The sequence below is a fragment of the Hylobates moloch genome, unplaced genomic scaffold, assembly GCF_009828535.3.
Source record: "Hylobates moloch isolate HMO894 unplaced genomic scaffold, HMol_V3 SCAFFOLD_1, whole genome shotgun sequence".
Taxonomy (NCBI): domain Eukaryota; kingdom Metazoa; phylum Chordata; class Mammalia; order Primates; family Hylobatidae; genus Hylobates; species Hylobates moloch.
Genome location: NW_026652276.1, coordinates 202,276,625 through 202,295,738, shown reverse-complemented (window position 1 = coordinate 202,295,738; position 19,114 = coordinate 202,276,625). Strand labels below are relative to the sequence as shown.

The window sequence follows — 19,114 nt, the reverse complement described above, 5'->3', positions numbered from 1 at the left end:
GAGTGGTAGGTAGGAGAATGTGAGGTCTGGAAGCATGGCAGCCATGTTACTAAGAAAAGTAGAGATCCCGGAGATGCCGGGGGTGGGAGACTTTGGAAGAGGTTGGGACACAGCACTGCATGGACCCTGAAGTAGAAGACTTGGCCAGTAGCCAGCCTAAAGAAATAGAGAGACCTGAGCCCAGGGAACATGGTGTGAGCTTATGGATCAAGCTTCCCCTGAACCAGTCACAGGTTTGGAGGTTTTAGTTACTGAGTCAACATATTTAATGTTTAAGTCAGTCTGGGTTGAGTTTTCCGTTACTTGCAACATAAGGGGCCCTAATGAATGCAGGCAATGTGGTTTAAACTAGATAGGAGCTTTTGGGTCCCAGAATTGTGTTCCCAGGAGCACCATGGTGCTTCCTCTACCATGACTGGGAGTGGGATGGAAATGGGCTAAGGGCAGGCTGTCAGCCAATAAGACAGATAGGTGATGGCCAGGCGCGGTAGCTCACGCCTGTAATCCCAACACTTTGGGAGGCCGAGGTGGGTGGACCACTTGAGGTCAAGAGTTTGAGACCAGCCTGGCCAACATGGTGAAACTCCGTCCTACCAAAAATACAAAAATTAGCTAGTCATGGTGGCACATGCCTGTAATCCCAGCTACTTGGGAGGCTGAAGCGGGAGAATCGTTTGAACCCAGAAGGCAGAGGTTGCAGTGAGCCGAGATCGGGCCACTGCACTCCAGCCTGGGCAACAGAGTGAGACTGTCTAAAAAAAAAGGTGAGAAACTTAAGGATGGCGTCCATGGTGATACCAAACGTGAGAAGAAAAGAAGAACCCAAAGACACAGGTTTGGAGTTAGGAGGAGTTTTTGCTTAGGCATCCCAGAGAGAGGTGCCTGAGTCAGCATCACTGTTTTAAAGGAAAGGCTGAACAGTAATCAAGTGTTTGTAAATTAGATGCTGCCTGATTCTCACACTCAATTGATAAGGTAATTATGAAAGGTTTTCTAATTAATAGAAGAAATTGGTTGTTAATAGACACTACAGTCTTTTTTAAAAAAAATGGGTGATTATGTTCAAAATAGATTTACTTTGAAAAAATAGGCAGGAGAGAGTGTCTATTTTCAGATTATTCTGTTCAAGGAATGCTAAAGACTGGAAAACCACTTTTAAATATGCACTATATTCATATATTTGCCATTTCTATGTCTCTCATTTAGTAAATAATAACTTTGTAAAACTTTACGATGACAGTTAAATGCTTAGTCTTGATTTTAATATTAGACCTGAGACATTTTCCATGGGTTTGCTCGTTTTCAAAAATTGTTTCTCTGCCTCAGTGAATAAAATTAAAGAGAAATAGAATGAAGACTGTGGGGCAGGGAAACATTTCTTTATCTTATTAATAAGAAAATGAATATTTCTCTTTGTCCATTCTGAATTTAAAAAATCTATTTTTTCTATATAATACTGAAATATTTAACAATTCATAAAAAACATAAGCATTTACATTAAAATACATCCTTAAATAGAGCCCTGTAATTTTTACCAGGAACCTTGTAAAATATGATGAATATAAATGCATGAATATTAAAACAAGAAAGACCACTTAACATTCAAATAGAAATGCAGCATTACATAAAATATAATAAATATCCAGGATATCAAATCCACAAATTGATCACTATTCTGATTTAGATTCTTTTTTCCAGTTAAGACTTTTACTAATATAATTTATTATAATAACCTTATGATTTAAGCATAACTAATGTGAAAAGAGAATTCAGTTAATCTTACTGCTTGAAAAAGCACAATTTTTGATATTTTGCAACATATTTTAATCTGTAACATATAAAACTGTCATTTTAGCAAGAAATACACATCCACATAACTAACTGCTAAGTTAAATTCTCTTCAATGTCCAAAAAAATAGTGTTAATAGTATGAAAAAAAAGAAGCTAATCTTATTTATGAGATAATTTTACTGCCTTAGCTCTTGGGCTTTGTCAATAAATGTTTTAATATAGATCATATAACTTAAGTACTGTATTTACAAAATAGAAACTTTTTAAACAAAATTCTTTACAAAACACTGTCTTTACACATTTAAAGGGTGCTTTTCTTTACAATGTATGAAATTATATTTTTACCTCCACTTTTTACCTTTACTTTTCCCGCATGTTTCAGGATCCTCCCCCCTAGTATCTCAGAGGTGGGTTTTTAACAGTTGAAACTGGTCTGTGATAAAAGTATGAATCTAAAGATCAAAGATTGCTATATACCTTATGGAGGTTTTTCCAGATTCTCCCAGTGAAAAGGCACTTAAAATCTAAATCATTCATTATACTTTTTACATATTGATTCTTTGTCACTAAACATCTGTAATGATCTTTTTTTTAGGGATATTGTATCACTTAAGAAGATTCTTTTTGATTACCTTTCTTTGGAAGTGCATGAAAGAGTAAGTCTGCACCCAATGCTTATGTTAACTTTTCAACAGCTATCTACGCACAAACAGTATGATTTCTTCAATTAAAATACTGAGAGAATCAGTGAGATTCATGTTAACGTCTCCTTATTGTTATAAGAGGTGTCTTTTAAAAATGACTAATGTTCACCCACCATTATTGAGTCCTGTAACTAAGTCCCATATTCAAGGATCTTATCCTGAGTATGGCAGGCCTCCTGGCATAAGGGATCTTTCCTGTTATTTCTTGCTTAGGAAACAGATTATCTTCCTTGTGTGTCAATATATATTCCCCAAATCAGCAAAGGGTGAATATAAACCTTTTCAACATTAGAATCCTAAGAAATCCACATGATTGATGGATTGATCAGATAAAGGAAAATATGTCGATCAGGTAAGGGAAACTCTCAGAGAGGTCCAAGGTTCTAGGGATTCCACTGCAAGAGTCAACTTTACTAGCGCTGCACAGGGAGGGGCACCTCTCTGGTTGCAATGCCATTGTATATTGCTGAGGCATCTTGCCCAAGGCTGGATGGAGTGGTTACTTGCAAGTATGGACATCAGTCATGCTTTCACACCTCCTGCAACGGACATAGCAGCACCAGATGAACTTACACTCACACCTCTCCACGTGCCTGACCACGTGGGTGTTGTAACCTCGGCCACAGCAGAGGAGGTTGCAGCCATCTGCACCCTCCGATGTACGGTTGCATTCTCTGCCTTGTGTCCCTGGGATTCCCAGTTTCTTATCTTCTACACAGTAGTTGGGAGACTTATTAACATAAAGCAGATCATCCTTGTGGATTGGTATTTTCCTCTGATCTTTTTCTCTCCTGCGCATTTTCCTCTTTATTTTTTCTGATATCTGGATACTGTTTTCGTATTTATCCTTCAACAAATGACCAATCTTTTCAAAAGAAGACATGGTTTTCCAGCATGTTTTCACAGCACAGGAGCCGGAAACTCCGTGGCAGCGGCAGTCTACTGACATCAACTTGGCGACAGCCTGAAACCAACAGTAATTGTGTTCGACTGTCAATCATAAAGTGTTTTACTCAACAACAGAAGCACAGTTAATCTAATCACTTAACTTTCTGGGTCTATTTCCTCTTGAATAAAAATGATGGTTTTGAACATAAATGATCTTTAAAATTGCGTAGGCTTCAAATGTTTTGTCCTTTGGTTTTTGTCCCAAATGTCTTGTCCAAATTTCTTGACCCTTCAGAGCAAACCTTCCTAAGCTGTACTTAAAGTAGTGGACCAGACTAATATTATTGGAGATCATCTGCAATAACAAAAGGATATTACTTCTATTTCTAATCCCTGGTCTAATTTTGAACGTGGTAGGATGTTCATGCATGCCTGTATGTTCCTGATACCATTCAACACCTCATTACTCAGAATACAGCTGAGGGACCAGCAACAGCAGCATCACTTGTGAGATATGCAGACTCTCAGGCCCCACTCCAAACCTACAGAACCAAAAGCTGCATTTTAACAAGATTGTCATTAAAATTTGGGAAGCACTGGGAGAGAAGTTACCCTCAGCTCTCATGGTGCAAGAAACATCATGGAACTTTACAAATAACCAATGCTCAAACCTCTCAGATTCTGATTTCACTGGTCGGGCAGGGGGTGGGGTGTCCAGGCCATGGTACTTTCACAAAGCCGCTGAGATTATTTTAATGAGCATCCACGGATGAGACCTATTGATTCAATTGAGAGTTCTCAAGTTTGATCACTATAAAAGTCAGTCACATACAAAGGGAGGGCTGGAGGTGGTGAACTATGCTATCCCCTGGTTCTAGGCCACATGAGAAACTATGACAAATCTGGTTGAGTTGGTCAAAAGGAGAAGGGGCTACAGTATGGTGGCTCCTCCCCCAGCAAATTCTCCTTTTCTGGAAAATTAATTCAAAACACATGCCCTATCCTTGATGAACCAGTAGCACTATCCTAGCATGGAAAATACAAAGGGGATAATGTTTATGTAATTTTCTCAATTCTAAGTGCTAAGTTCGGTTTAAACAGACTAAGAAGTTAAATGAAACTACATATATTTGTAATAGTCCACTGCCTGACACACACTAAGGTCTAAATAAAAGCCCCTTTCTCTGAAAAAGAAGATATAGAGTTGAGATAAACATTTCCAGTAAGGTTAAGAGTACAAAAACAATATAGAGATTTCAAAAGTTTAGGGCTCTAGTCTCTTACATACCAAGCTAGCCAGCATAGCTTCCTTCAATCCCCAGACGATGGCAGAACAGATTAATAAATCCTCAGGGCTAGCTTTGGAGTTGACGTTCTGTCAACATGCTGGGTAAAATGAAAGATGGATCTATCCATTCAATAACTTAGAAATTATGTGTGTAATCTCACCGAAGAAAGGAAAAACCTCACAGTTTAAATTCCACTTACAATTCTTATCAAAACAATAAAATGACAGGGGTCTACACTTTGCTATTTTGTACCAAACCTGACATTGACACGTTTGCAGAATGTTATGTTTTCAAACAAATTTTAAAAATGTCTGAACTATCTAATGAGACAACATTACAAACAAATAATAACATTTGCAACCTTAAATAAGAGCATATGGTATTGATTTATGCAATGCTTGATATTTCTTAGTAGTGCATATGGCACATAGGATTTTTCTGAATTCACAAAACTAAGAAACTAGTAGATGTATCTATTTCTTCTTAACCCAGGGCAAAAGGTGTCCTGCGATTTTATGACAGCAATTTATAAAGTATGTCACAGAGGCTTATTTCTTTAAGTTTATGGCATTTCATATTCACAAAACCCTCAATTCTTTAAAACATTTCCGGGCAAATAAATGTTCAAATAAATGCGATCTGCCTACCTTTGTTCAAATTTTAAGTTCCCAAAGGTTACGAGAAAAAGCTCTGTCAGTGCTGGGTAATAACAAAACATAATTGTCCAAAGAACGCTAAAAACATAACAATGTATGTTTCCATGTTTAAGCTGATCAGCCTTCTTTACAATCATCACTTAGTGACTTAAAGCTGTCTCTCCCCTGGATCATGACTGGGGAGCCGACTTTTTCTTTTATTAGCCACTTCAGACATCATGTAAGATGTTGCCAATTTGCACAGCATGAGGGACAAAGTAGATGCTCATCAAATACTTATTGAATAATTGGTCCAGCTCACTTGAACAGTTTTATCTCATCTCCTGTTGGTAAACTGAATCAAGAGGGAGTAATAAAAAACACCTTCTTAAACACGTGTCCCTGCTAAGAGGTTAATGGTATTGTTTGAGCCAGCTGGGCTCTCTCTCTCAATTCCTCAGCTTTAGCCCCGTCCGCAATAGTGTTATTCTACAAAAGTTACGCACTACATCACGATGAAGGGTAAAAAGAGAGACTGATTTTCAAATTCAATTACATCACCTGCTGAATTTGTGTTGAAATTATAGAAAGATTTCCCTCCTAGAAAATTAGCGCTTTTGAATACATACATGGAATTTATCATTTTTCAGTGATGACAATTTAGAGTTTTATTCTATTACCTTTGAATTATAAGTGTCCCCAACAATAAACATAATAAAGTAAATAATGTCTTTATTATATGTGATATATATCATTTTTGTATCCTCAAACATCTATAGAGGTATATACATATTCTTAGAATATCTATGGGTATATCTATCTATATATATACACACATATATGTGTATTCTAGGACAGAAAGAGAAATGAACTTCAAGGAAAAAATATCAATAACCTGACCTGGAATTTAAAAGATTGTACCCCCATAATACTCCAAGGAAAGAACTTGGACAACCTGGAATTAGAATAAAGCAATGTCATCACCACTCAGGACTGATGAAATGCAAAATTCAAGGACAGATAAACACACACACACACACAAAGTTTAATTCTACAGAATTAGAATTCTGCTTCTCAGAGCACATTTTAATAAATATTTTACCTGATTTAGTTTTAGTGAAATTTGTCGCACATAGTAGCTGGTTAATAAGCTAGTCAATTTACAGAAAAATAAAGTCTGGTTGATAAATAATATAAGGTATTTATATGCAGCAGGATAATTTTAGTGGAATAGGGAAAAATAAAAGTGGAAAATGCAAGTATATTTAAGGAAATTGCATGAACACTCCCCCAAAAAGCATATTCTGGAGATTTTCCTCCAGGATTCCTAATTAATGTTAAATAGCCATTCTGAATTACAGCAATATCACCATCATTTTCCGCTAACAGGAACATAAGAGAATAGCAAAGGAATGAGTGCTGTGTGGTTATGAGAAAATTCCTTTCTCTACTCTAGTTGAGTAGTTAAGGTTTATAACGATATTAACAGAGGAATGTTTTGTTAACTATTGCAAACAGATGTGCACATTTTGGTGGAGTATTTTTAAACTATGGCAGAGCAATCAGAAGGGTAGCATTTAATCTACTGGATTCCTTGTGTAAATTTTGGTTTGATAAATTTCTAATGAAGTGAAATAGGAAAGATGCATCATTAATACTTAATGTAAACATAGAAACCACTTGAGAAGTGGTTTAAGAACTGATTGGTTCCACAATTTTGACTCAGAGGTAATGTGGCAGTTGGTGATTGTTTTTCAGTAAATTACTTTGTCCGAATTTTATAAAAATGGCCAGAAAATTGTTGTGGAACGTTTTGTGACTAACATTTCATTTTCTCAACTATCAGATGACCTAAGTTTTTATAAAAACTGCGACATGAGGTTGGATGGGTGTACGTAGGATTCCTGTTCCTCTGACCCACTTTGTCCCCTTCTGTCCAAAAATATATTCGAATCTACTGAAAAGCAAAACACTATGTGTTGTTCAACTACTTATAAATATTCTTGGAATAGGTCAATGAAAATTTGGGATTGAGCCCTTCCCACTTTGTTGAGTTACTCATCATAAAACAAATTATGGGGTAGGGAAACTTAAAAGTTTATGAGGTGGACATGGGAAGAATGGAAATATTTTAAGCACACCAAAAGAAATACCCATAAATATTCCAAGTCACATTATTCCCAGAAGTTCTGCCCCTGGAAGACATCACATCATTCTGTTAGCCAATCATCATTCGGCAACATTATTCTTGGAGTCATAACTTTAGGAATGGTGTCAGAAACCAAGTGGGAATCAGAGTATTTAAGGTTAGCGGTTAGAAAATCATCTATCCTGCTCACAGTACTACTAAGCGCCAGTACCCACATTTCTCTGAACGCTTTCCTACATTTTGAGTTTGTGATTTTGAGGCTGAGAAAATCAACTCAATTGAATACAGACCTGGATTTTACTCAGAAGAATATGCTTATTAGATTAAAATCCTAATTGCCAATGTTGAAAAAATTGAGTTGATTGCTTGTCCATGTTAGATAATAACCAGGAAACCTCTTTTATGGTGGTGGTTTTTTTTTTTTTTTGCCACCAACAGAAAGAAAAATACAAAACTATGTTGAATTATAATACCTCAAGAGAAAATAAAAACAACAACAAAAACACCAGCATAGTACCTACCAAATAACCAGGAAAATGTTTTCTAATATTTTAAGATTTCATCTAAATGTGAAACAATATGAACCAAAAATGAACAACGTGAAAAAAATGATTCAGGAGAGAAAACTCAGAGATTTACACAAAATGTGCATATATGCATAAATTGAATTGTTTTCAAGCTAATTAGAATAACAGCAAGAACCTAGGTAATGTTAGGAAATTATTTTTTGCCAACAAAAATGGATTTAAATTAATGGTGAATAGGAAGTATGTTTTTAATAAAATCAGAATATAAATAATAGTTTAAGATTAACATTAACAGTTATAGAGAGGAATATTACTACCTAATTTGAAAAACACACAATATAAAATAAAACCAAATAGCTGCCGAATGTTATTAATAAAAACATATTTTAGAATGCTTTAGGGTTTTTTGTAAGTCCCAAGATTATTTTATTTAAGAGAATCAATCATAGCATGAGTTTTTGTGTTCTGAGTTTTTAGTTTATTAAAAATCTCTACCAAATTTACTTAAAGAATGGCTAAAGAAGATTTAAGGTCTGTTGATAACAAACACTCATTTATTTGTTTTCTTGTTTTAAAAATGTATTAATTTGAATAATCTTATCTCTAGGTTTAACTCCAGAGTTTTAAGAACAGATGCTAATTACGTTTAACCTTCTTAAAATTAATATGCTAGAAATAATAAAAATTCCCTTACTGGATAATATTTAAATTGGAGCAACATCTCACTCATTTATTTTTTTAAATGTAAAGCCTTAAGAGATGTGCATAACTATGGTGCTGGGCAAGAGTTATTCCAGTGAAATAAAATAACTTTTACAATTTTATAAACAAAAATACGAAAAGCTTACATAGCTATTTACTGACATTCTTACTTTCTATTTTGCTATTTTGAATTAAATATTTAAATTGAATTAAAATTCAAATTTGAATTTGAAGTGTTACGGTGATATATTTACTGACTTTTCTGTTTTTGTATTTTAAATGGACTAAGTAAAGAAAACTGGAGGTAACTTGTAACTATTCTAAATGGGTTCCATTTATTCACTTTCCAAAAATGGAAAACAAATGAAACATATACTTTTAAGATTCCTAAGAGACATTGCAACTTGTTTTATTTATTTCAGAAGAATGTGGCAGATTGCAATGATTACTTTGGGACCTTTATAAGTTATTGAATATTTACAAGAATATATGATATGTGCTAATATTCCTGTCCTGAAAAAGTTTATTACAACATAGAAAATATATATTCATATAAAAGATTTAGACTTTTTAGAAAAGTCACTATGAATTGCCAACTAAGTCAACTATGGTGTAGAATTCAAACTTTATTGTGTCAATATTCACTAACGTGAATATGTAAAAGTCAAATTTAGCTACAAGAATGATGCATTTTAAGAAAACAGCATAAAAATGTAGAATTCATAAAAGTCGTTAATTACCTAGCAGTTCTTCAAATATACCTCCTCTGTATCTTTAAGATACTGATATTTTAAAATATCTATAGATTTAATATATCTATAGCTTCTTTATGCTTAGGAGTATTTATGAATTTTAAAAATTAACCTACATTGCTTTATAATAAAATAACTATTTCCCTTAAAAAACTTTCCTTTACAAAAAGTATTAGTTAAGGGTACGTATTCCCTAAGAATGTTTGCTAAAAAAAGGTAAGTACAAAACTGACAACATGTTTAGGAGCCATTGCCCACTAAAAAGTAGATTTAAAAAAATATAATAAAAATTCAAATTGGGGGAAATGAAATTTGACTCAGTCCTATTAGAAAGGCATATACTGTAGACCCTATTCTGGCTCCATGACTAAGGGGGTAGAACCAATGAACCCTACAGGCATTGTGCATCTATTATATTATAGTTAAAGTTTTAGATATACACAGTATACAACCACAAACACATCCTATAACACAGTTTAACTCATATCAGTTAGAGAACCAAAATTGTGGTTAGTACATATTCATGAAAGAGTATATATATATGTGTATAATACACGTTTGTAATATACGTGCAAATGTGTATATATATATACACACACACATATATTTATTCTAATCAAAGCCTCCTATTTATCCTCTTACCAGAGAAGGAATTTTTCAATTGCTTACCATGGATGCTTTAACGCATGAATATTTAGAAAGGATAATTTTCTATTGCTGTAGTCTTTTAAAAACAATATTAATTTTCAGGATCCCACTTGAGGGCTGCCAGTGTTTGTTTTTTAAGTCATTTTGACAGTTTCATCCACATCTGTAATCCTAGTTATTTACCTAGCGGCACTGGATTTTGATTATTCCATTTTCTAATACATACCTGCCTTCCAGCTTCATTGTTATGTAGGTTCATCGCTAATAGTACTTTGTTTTCTTTGCCCGTGGTGTTTCCGATGGGGAAATCTAGGAACTTTCTGCTGAACCACATGCCATACTGGACATCATCGGAGCAGCCCCCCCAGTGCCAGCCTTCACTTGCTGAGCCGCCGTTCTGCAAGGTGGTGTCACAGGAACACTCTGTCATGTTGCCTGCGCTGCATGACCTGGTCACAGAATGCACCAGGCCTGCAGCCATCACAGCGTAAATAAATGCTGTCTCTTTGGTGCCTAGAAAAAATATAAATTGCTAAATTAGAGACCCAGGCAACTTCTGTTTATGTTCAGAAGAAAGCCTCCTACTCATCATCTTACTGGACAAGTAATTTTTCAGTTGCTCACAATGGATGCGTTAACGAGTACATATTTAGAAAGGAAGATTTGCCCTTGTTCTAGTCTCTTAAAAAGCAACATTAATTTTCAGTATTCCACTTGAAGAGATTGTCATATACTGTATGGTCATACATTTTCCCTTTACCTTAAAATCATCTGTTTACTTTTTAAATTTGAAATGTATGTTTGCACCCAGTTCAGTGCACAGTTGACAGTCATAGCTCAGTAATACAAGCTGAATTAAAAATTCTTTGCATAGATACTGTAAACGGTAATACAACACCCAAAGAAAACTAGATTACTTTTCTTTTTAAATTTAAAATGTGCTCTCACAGAACACAAGCTGAACATTTTGGTGTGATTTTTGTTTGCATGAATAATACGTGTCAGAATGAAAATTAAAATTAAGGAAAGACCAAAGCAATTAGTAAACGGTACCGTATACTTTCACATTAAAGATTAATCTCGCATTAGCATGAAACAGTTAAACATTTTATATAGTATTAGCTAGTCCTCTTACAGTCTTAAAGGCAATGAAAGGTAAGATAATTAAAATGTCACTAGCAAAAACAAAATTCTATTAAAAATATTGAATACTGAAAATTATGCATTTAGCACACCTGCAGTAGAGTTTGAGCTAAAATCTTTGAAAATTAAAGTCCATTAAAACATTAATAACGTGGACTAGAAGGGAATCAGCAGGCGACTTTTGTTTTTTCTTTCCAGATGTTTAGTTTGGAGTAGAAACAGTTTCATGCCCGCTGTCCAATAAACCTTTTCAACAGCTGATGCATTTCAGCAACTGTGAAAAACACATCTATTTTCTTTTTCTTTCTGTCTCTCTCTCTTTTTTTTTTTCTCTCTACGGGGACCAGGACTCCTTCGGAAGGGCGTGCCGGCCAAAACGCCGCGGGGGAGGTGCGCGACTAGGCGGGGGTGCGCGCAGGGACTGCGTGGAGAAGGGTCAAAGGCGGAGGTGGAACGGAAATGAACATGAAAAACGACAGCGCATCTTTCAGCGCCCCAGTCCTAACATTCTTTGGATCTGTTGATATTCCAGGAACAATCCTGGCTCCCTGTACCGTTATCCTTACCAAGTCACTACGCACGTGGAAGTTGAACTTTGTTTTCCTGCAGCTTCCCGCGATGCGGGAGTGCGCCGAGGAGGGAAGAGATAGAAAAGCCAAAGAAACGAGGAGCGCACAAGTGGTCCTGCTCAGGTTAGCCTCACGTTGGGTGGTCGCGGACAGTCGCTTTAAAAATCACCATTATTCTGTCAACTCAGTGCTCCTAGGAGCCAATAAAGGTGGGGCTTCGCTGCAATTAGCCACTTGTCCAGGGCTTGGTGCGCAGCGGAGTTGGTTAAATCAAAGCAGATGCGGCAGCCGCATTCCCCGCTGCCGACATCATGTTTCTCCAGCTGGTCACCCACGTAGGGGGGCGCTACGGGGTCCGAGGGGGTCGGCGGAGTAGGACAATTAGAGTTTTTTTTTCCAACTCTGGCGGCGCACCGCAGGAAAGAGGAACAGCTCCAGCCCTAGCGCTCCGCTCTGGACCTGAGGAGTCACCTCCCTCCAGGCTCGCACCTGCTCCTCAGGTCTGGCCTCTGTAGCTCTCAATCCCCGTGCACTAAAGAGCCTCTTTTGGAACTTTGAGGGCCACAGGACCACGTAGCACTGTTTACATAATTTGGAGGAATGGTGGAGGAGTTGTCGCCTTCCGTCCCCCACCAACCCCTAATGTCCCAGGACTCACCGCTGCTCAGCTCGTAGCCAAAGAGGGGGCTGGCGCCCATCGGGGCCGTGGTGGCGGCGGCGGTGATCATGCAGTTCCATCTCTCGTGTCTGAACTGGCTCCTGCACTCCTGAATGCCCAGCCGGGCGCCCTCTCGGATGCTCGGCAGCAGGTACGGTTTTCTCTTGCACAGCTCCTTCTGGCGGCTGTTCAGCGGCAAATTGGCGCAGCCCAGCTTCTCTGGAACCCCGAAGGAGGCAATGCCCAACCACCTGTAAGACACGGCCGCCCGTAGCTTAAGCCGCTCCCCAATTCCAGATGTTTTCCGAAAAATTAGGTCACTCGTCCGAGGGTCCCCGCCCTTCTTCCCCAGCCTCAGTTGAAAGTTCCCGAGGATTGGGCACCCCTTTTGCCACCTACCCGATGCGTCCCTGCCACCTCCATACTCACATCCAGTTTCCTTGGGCTCCGTAGGGGAACAGCACGAGCAGGGCTGCCCACAGCGCGCACAGGCGGGCCAGTCCCAGGAGCGCCGCCCTGTCCATGGCCCCCGCATGGAGTCCCCCAGCCCAGCCGCTCCTGTTTTGCACCCCCTCCCCAGAGGCCCTTCGGGCCGCAGGTCAGTTGTACAGCACCAAGTTATCCCTCGCCCTCTTCCTCCTTGCATACAACATTAAAAGGCCAGCCGTGATAGGGACTCTCAGCAGCTTCCCCCTCGTTTGCAGGGAGCTGTAGGAGAGGTGGAGAGAGCAGCTTGGGGATCTCCTCCTGCGCAGAGGTGATGTGCAGGAGATGCGGGAGCGCCCCTCGCATTCCTAGGTGAGAAACTTCTGTTGATGTATCCGCGTCTCCATCGCCCCCGGCCTCTCCTCCCATCTCCTCCCCCTGGCCGCGCCTGGAGCCTGATTGGCTGAGCAGCGGCCCCGCATCTCATCATCTCGGGACCTCAGGCTCTCATTGGTGGAGAGCGGCTCCGCGGGGGGCGCTCCCGGCCCTGGCCTCAGGGACAGCGTGTCCAGACCTGGGTGTGTCATGACCTTTCCTGCTGTCACAGTCTCCTTAGAGCGGGTCGTTGTGGGGTTGATTCAACCCGAAGACTTACAGGACGCTCTGTCTTAGCAACCTTGGGGGAAAGCGTGGGTTTGATGAGTCCCACCCATCCCACCAACATCTGGGTTACCCTCTGGGTGTAGTGGCTGGAAAATGTCACTGACCTTTTTTTCTTCTCCTTCACCTCACAGGAGAATAATTTTTTTGAGTCAGAGTTGGTACCAAACAAATTGACCTTCCAGTCCCCTGCTTGAGGTCCCAGTGTCAGGAGACTTTAGAGTGGGTGAAGCACTTTCAGGCTTACAATCACTGTCATTTATGTATGCGTTTATTTTGAGCGAAAGAGAAGATTCCAGTCTAGCATCTTATCTGCCATATTTCAATCGTGCTCTGATTTCCTTTTCCCTGTTTGTCTTATTTCCTGCAGTCCCTGAGAACGCTGTAAGTCCCCTGCAGAAGATGGGGACAAAGAAAGTGAGAGGTTTCTGGAGAGCTCTAGAGTACATGAGAGATGTGCTCTGACCTTTTTCTCCAGTCCTACCTTACGATTCTCATGGTGAGAGGGTCCCTGCCCTTCTCCCCCAACCTCAGTTGAAAGTCCCCTAGGATTGGGCACCCCTTTGCCACCTACCCGATGTGTCCCTGTAGGGCAGGACAACACAAGGAAGACACATTTTTTAAAACGTACTTATTAAATACCTGCTGTGTGCCTAGTCCTGTGGGAATTTATAAAGAAAAGATCTCCTCCCACAACTGTGCAAATAAACCATACACAAGTGTAAAAGAAAATAAGTTTAGCTGAGCAGTAAGAGAGATTAAAGAATCTAGCAGGGTACTCCCTGGAGCCAAAGATAGTTCAGAAGCAGAAAGTGTTCCAGTTACTGGCAGATTTGGAAGGTTAGTTAATCAGTGTTTTGTAGGATGGAAGGTCTCCGAGAGTTATCTGAAGGCAAGTGCAAGGTGTTTAGCTGTGGTATTGGAAAAGCCTACCTCACATAATTAGACATAAGAAATGTTTCTAAGAAGCATTATCTGTCCTTAGAGATCTTTTGAAGTGTTAATACATTCCCATGGTGGATGTATCAGCTCAGTGGGTGCCCAAAGCCAAAATTACTTAAATAAAGGATTTGGAGCCAGGTGCAGCGGCTCACACCTGTAATCCCAGCACTTTTGGAGGCCAAGGTGGTCAGATCACCTGAGGTCAGGAGTTCAAGACCAGCATGGCCAACAGGGCGAAACGCTACCCTACTAAAAATACAAAATTAGTTGGGCGTGGTGGTGCATGCCTGTAATCCCAGCTACTCAGAGGCTAAGACAGGAGAATTGCTTGAACCCAGGAGGTGGAGGTTGCAGTGAGCTGAGATAGCACCACTGCACTCCAGCCTACGGCACAGAGTGAGACCCCGACTCAAAAAAAAAAAAAAAGGATTTGATAACATTAGCTGCTTATCTCCTATATCAATCAGCCTAGAGCAATAAAAGCTCACTGAAATTTTCATCCTATCCCATTCACTCCCTTATCCAACAAATGTTTATTGGGTGTACACTATGTACCAGGTTCTAAAGCCACATTTTAAAGAGTCAAGGAGTCAAGTTGATGATAGGATGTAGATACTGATCCAGAAATATTTTGGCTAAAGGCTAGCAGCCTCTCTGAAAGTCAGAGCCTTCATCCAAGCTCACTTTATTCTGTGAGCTTCTCCAAGAGGGACCATGGCGGATTCATTGCTGTACCCCTGCCATTGGGCCTAGTACATGCGATCCTGTTTTTGAACAAAATTTATTGAGTGGATTAACAATGAGGAACATCCTGAGTGGATATGTAAGAGGCCCAAATGCTGGAACTACAGTATTTACTTCATTTCAAGGGGAATTGGAAGTGGAGAGGCAATCTTGGCTTTGGGGGTGCTGGACAATATCCATACCTTAGGCTGATTTTAGGGCCAACAGTGGTAGATGCTTTAAAGAGGTGTTTTTTTAAAAATCAAAAATATATATTGAGTCTCCGTTATGGGTTAGAAACTGGGGATAGCACTTACTCAAATGATTGTGGAATTCACAGTCTACCTGGCAAGACAGACAAGGGAGCTATAATATGTGCAATAAATGTACGAAGTAGAGTGTGCTATGAACACACAAAGGAAGATTACTTATTTCAGCCTTGGGGATCAGAGTGGGGAGGAGACACTTGAATGTTACCTTAATTATTATTCCGGGGATCTAGCATCATCTAGACATCCAGATAAAGCCTTTGGGGTGCACTCAGAGGGTATTCTGTCCTTAGAGTCAGAGACCACTGTGTCAAACATTTTCAAACACAAGACACCATTTTAGGGCCTGAGTGGTCTTGCATCTCTTTTGTATGGGCTAGAGCCTTAGGGGTCATTCTGTCCATATCTCCAAAGCAAAGGAGACATATTTCTAGGAGCTGGCCCAGCTGAAGATGCAGACTTTTCATTCAGTGAACAGACATTTGAATGATAATTTTGTTCCAGGCATTGTGAACTTTCATGTTCTGAGAGCTGCCATACACCCCCAAATCCCTCTTACTGTCTTTATTTGTCTGTCTCTGTCTCATTCTCCATCTTTCTCTATACAAAATTGATACTCACTTTAAAGATGAGGAAATTAATTTGGGGAGATTAAGAAACTTGCTCGAGGTTACTCAAAAACAATCAACCTTTAGAGGCCCCTCCTTTTTTTTTTTTTTTTTTTTTTTTTGAGATGGGGTATCATTCTATTGCCCAGGCTGGAGTGCAGTGGCTCTATCATGGCTCACTGCAGCCTCACCTCCCAGGAACAAGCAATCCTCACCCTCAGCCTCCTGAGTAGCTGGGACTACAAGTGTGCACCATTATATTCAGCTGCATTTTTTATTTTGTGTAGAGACAGGGGTCTCACTATGTTGCCCAGACTGGTCTCAAATTCCTGGCTCAAACAATCCTCCTGCCTCAGCCTCCCAAAGTGCTGGGATTATAGGCATGATCCATGGCACCTGGCCAAGACCCTGTTTTTTTCACTACAACATACTTCTGCATACCTAATTCAAAACATATATATATATATATAAACATATATATATAAACATATATATATAGTGTGTGTATATATATAGTGTGTATCTATATATACTGTGTGTGTATATATATATATATAGTGTGTGTGTGTATAGAGAGAGATATGTTAGGTGTTTTTTATATATATATGTGCATATATATATGCATATATATAAATTTACATATATATGCATATATGTATAATATATATAAATTTACATATATATGCATATATAAAATACATATAAATTTACATATATATGCATATATGTAAACATATAAAAATTACATATATATGCATATATATGTAAATTTTTTTTTCCCTGATCAAATCCCCAAATCTTAAAACTCAGATTACCGGGTCTTTGGGCCAAAATTTTTTACTGGTGTCTGTGGTTCCTTACATCACAGTTCACAGATCTCTCCACTGAAACATTGAAAAAGTTTTGTTCTCCGAAAATAAACAAAACTCACCATAGGGAGGTCTTTTGAGAAGCCCCTGTGAAGAGGGTCTCCCTGAGGCAAGTGGTGAGCTGCATGGGTGCTTTTCCATCTTTCTGGCTTTGCCCTCTGTGGTTTTTGCAGGCTGAGAGGGGCAGTGGAAAGAACACTGGGTTGGGTTGGGTAACCGGGGCTCCTGTCAGCACGTGATGATCATAGACTACTCATTTCAACTTTGAGTCTCAGTTTTTTCATTTGTAAAATTATCAAAAATTTTTTTCAGATCTGAATCTCTTACTGGAGCTACCATAGGGCTAGAGGGAGGAGAGTGGTACGTGTGTGTGTGTGTGTGTGTGTGTGTGTGTGTGTGTGTGTGTGCGCGCGCGCGCGCGCGTGCACGCACATGGTGGGGAGGGGGAAACTGCATTTGCTGGGGGGCTGCAGGTGGAGGAAACCTTAGCCATTGACAGGAACTTGTCTACCTGAAAGATGGTTCAGTCCCCAAGGTGGCATAAGCCAGGGTTTTTTTGGCCCCCATCTTGTATTAATATCTCCAGCTTCACTTTTGCTTCTGGATTTCAAGGAAAATGAATCTATTTTAATTGCAGAAGTCATTTAAAATGGTTGAATTTTAAAATATAATCTTGTCAGATCATATGAAATTTTATTTGGAGAATATAAGAAGTTACAGATATTTTATCCTGGCATATGAGAGTGAGGAGCTCTTTCATAATCGAATTTATGTCTATTAATATAAAGCATTCAACTCTACTCTCATTGGAGGGGATTATGCTATTTACACTTGATGAATGAAGTAAAAGATCAATTCCAAACATGTATACAACTGCACATTTCAAATTATTTCTTTCTTTCTCAGCAAGCAGGAGCTTCATTTCCTATTTATTATACTTTGATTGAAGAGAGGACAAAATATTCACTGAGCGGTAGAATGTGAGACCTAAGGTTTACTGTACTGTATAAACTTTTTAAGCTTCTAGTGTCCATATGTATAAAATGTTGTAAAGATCGTATCATTAGGCCGGGCGCGGTGGCTCACGCTTGTAATCCCAGCACTTTGGGAGGCCGAGGCGGGCGGATCACGAGGTCAGGAGATCGAGACCACGGTGAAACTCCGTCTCTGGTGAGGCAGAGAATAGGTGAACAGATGAGTTGCAGTGAGTCCAGTGCTATGATCCAGCCTGGGGACAGGAGGAGATCCAAAAAAAGATCGTATCATTAATCATTTAATAAACACACAAATGAGAGCTAATATTATGTCATTTCATGATCTGAGCCCAGCTGCCTAGATTTTGACTAGTGATGTTAAGAAAATCACCATATGACTGCAAGTTTCCATGGGTTGCTCAAACACCTGTAGGATCTGGATTCCACATAGAGGGCATACACTTAAACTCTTTTTCCTAGCCGGAGGTAAGGTGCTCTGAGCTGTATTCTGGGAAAAGGAATTAGGGAGAGGAGAGCCAGATTTCAAGCATATTCATTTCACTCAAAAGAGCTCTCTCAAGATGCTGAATCTGTGACTGTTGTCATCTCCAATCCGCTGAGCCAACTGAACCAGATAAGTAGCTAGACGGCAATAAATCCCATCTTCCGCCCAAGACAGTTGCAGATTGCTAGTTGTAGAATACAGGGGAGCCTCTTCCTTCTGATAGTTTTCTCTCAGTCCCTGGGAAACTCAGCAAAAAAAGTCTGCCTGCAGAGATATGCCTTGGACTCTGCCTCTGGCAGCCCATCAGAGGACGAGACTTCTAAGGGCCCTGTTGTAAGAATTTCTGCTGCAGATCACAGAGACTTATGTGCTGGAAACTGATACCAGAAGCACCCCAGCTGGTCTTAACTCCCATGATAGAACAGAAGACCAGAGGTGACTTTTTACATAACTGGGTCCCCATCCATTCTATTTTAAATTCCACCTGGATGCTACAAGTGTGGAACAGAGCACAGGCTTGTGACCACTGGCTCTCAGGAGGGGGTGGGGAATGGCATTCTGGATAGCCTGCTGTCCTTTAGTGGCCAGAAAAACCCGCAGGAATGATAGACTTGGAGGAACAGAGGAGACACCAGTGATAGTCCCAGGAGAAAAAGCAGGAGTTGGAAAGGGATGATGCTTTG

General features: G+C 39.5%; 1 protein-coding gene across 2 annotated transcripts; it reads right to left on the bottom strand.

Annotated features, from left to right (window-relative positions):
* Nucleotides 1-1,236: 1,236 nt before the first annotated feature.
* Nucleotides 1,237-17,128, bottom strand: WNT16 (Wnt family member 16). Of its 2 annotated transcripts, none has more exons than XM_032761572.2 (4): nt 17,015-17,128; nt 12,456-12,706; nt 10,312-10,598; nt 1,237-3,459 (listed from the first exon to the last, which is right to left on the bottom strand). In XM_032761572.2, exons 1-4 carry the CDS (start codon nt 17,077-17,079, stop codon nt 2,995-2,997), a joined length of 1,068 nt encoding a protein of 355 aa, XP_032617463.1. In that variant the 5' UTR covers nt 17,080-17,128; the 3' UTR covers nt 1,237-2,994. The 2 variants fall into 2 exon arrangements, with proteins under 2 accessions (XP_032617463.1, XP_032617460.1); XM_032761569.1 differs by lacking the exon at nt 17,015-17,128 and adding an exon at nt 12,885-13,269.
* Between the last annotated feature and the right edge of the window lie 1,986 nt (nt 17,129-19,114).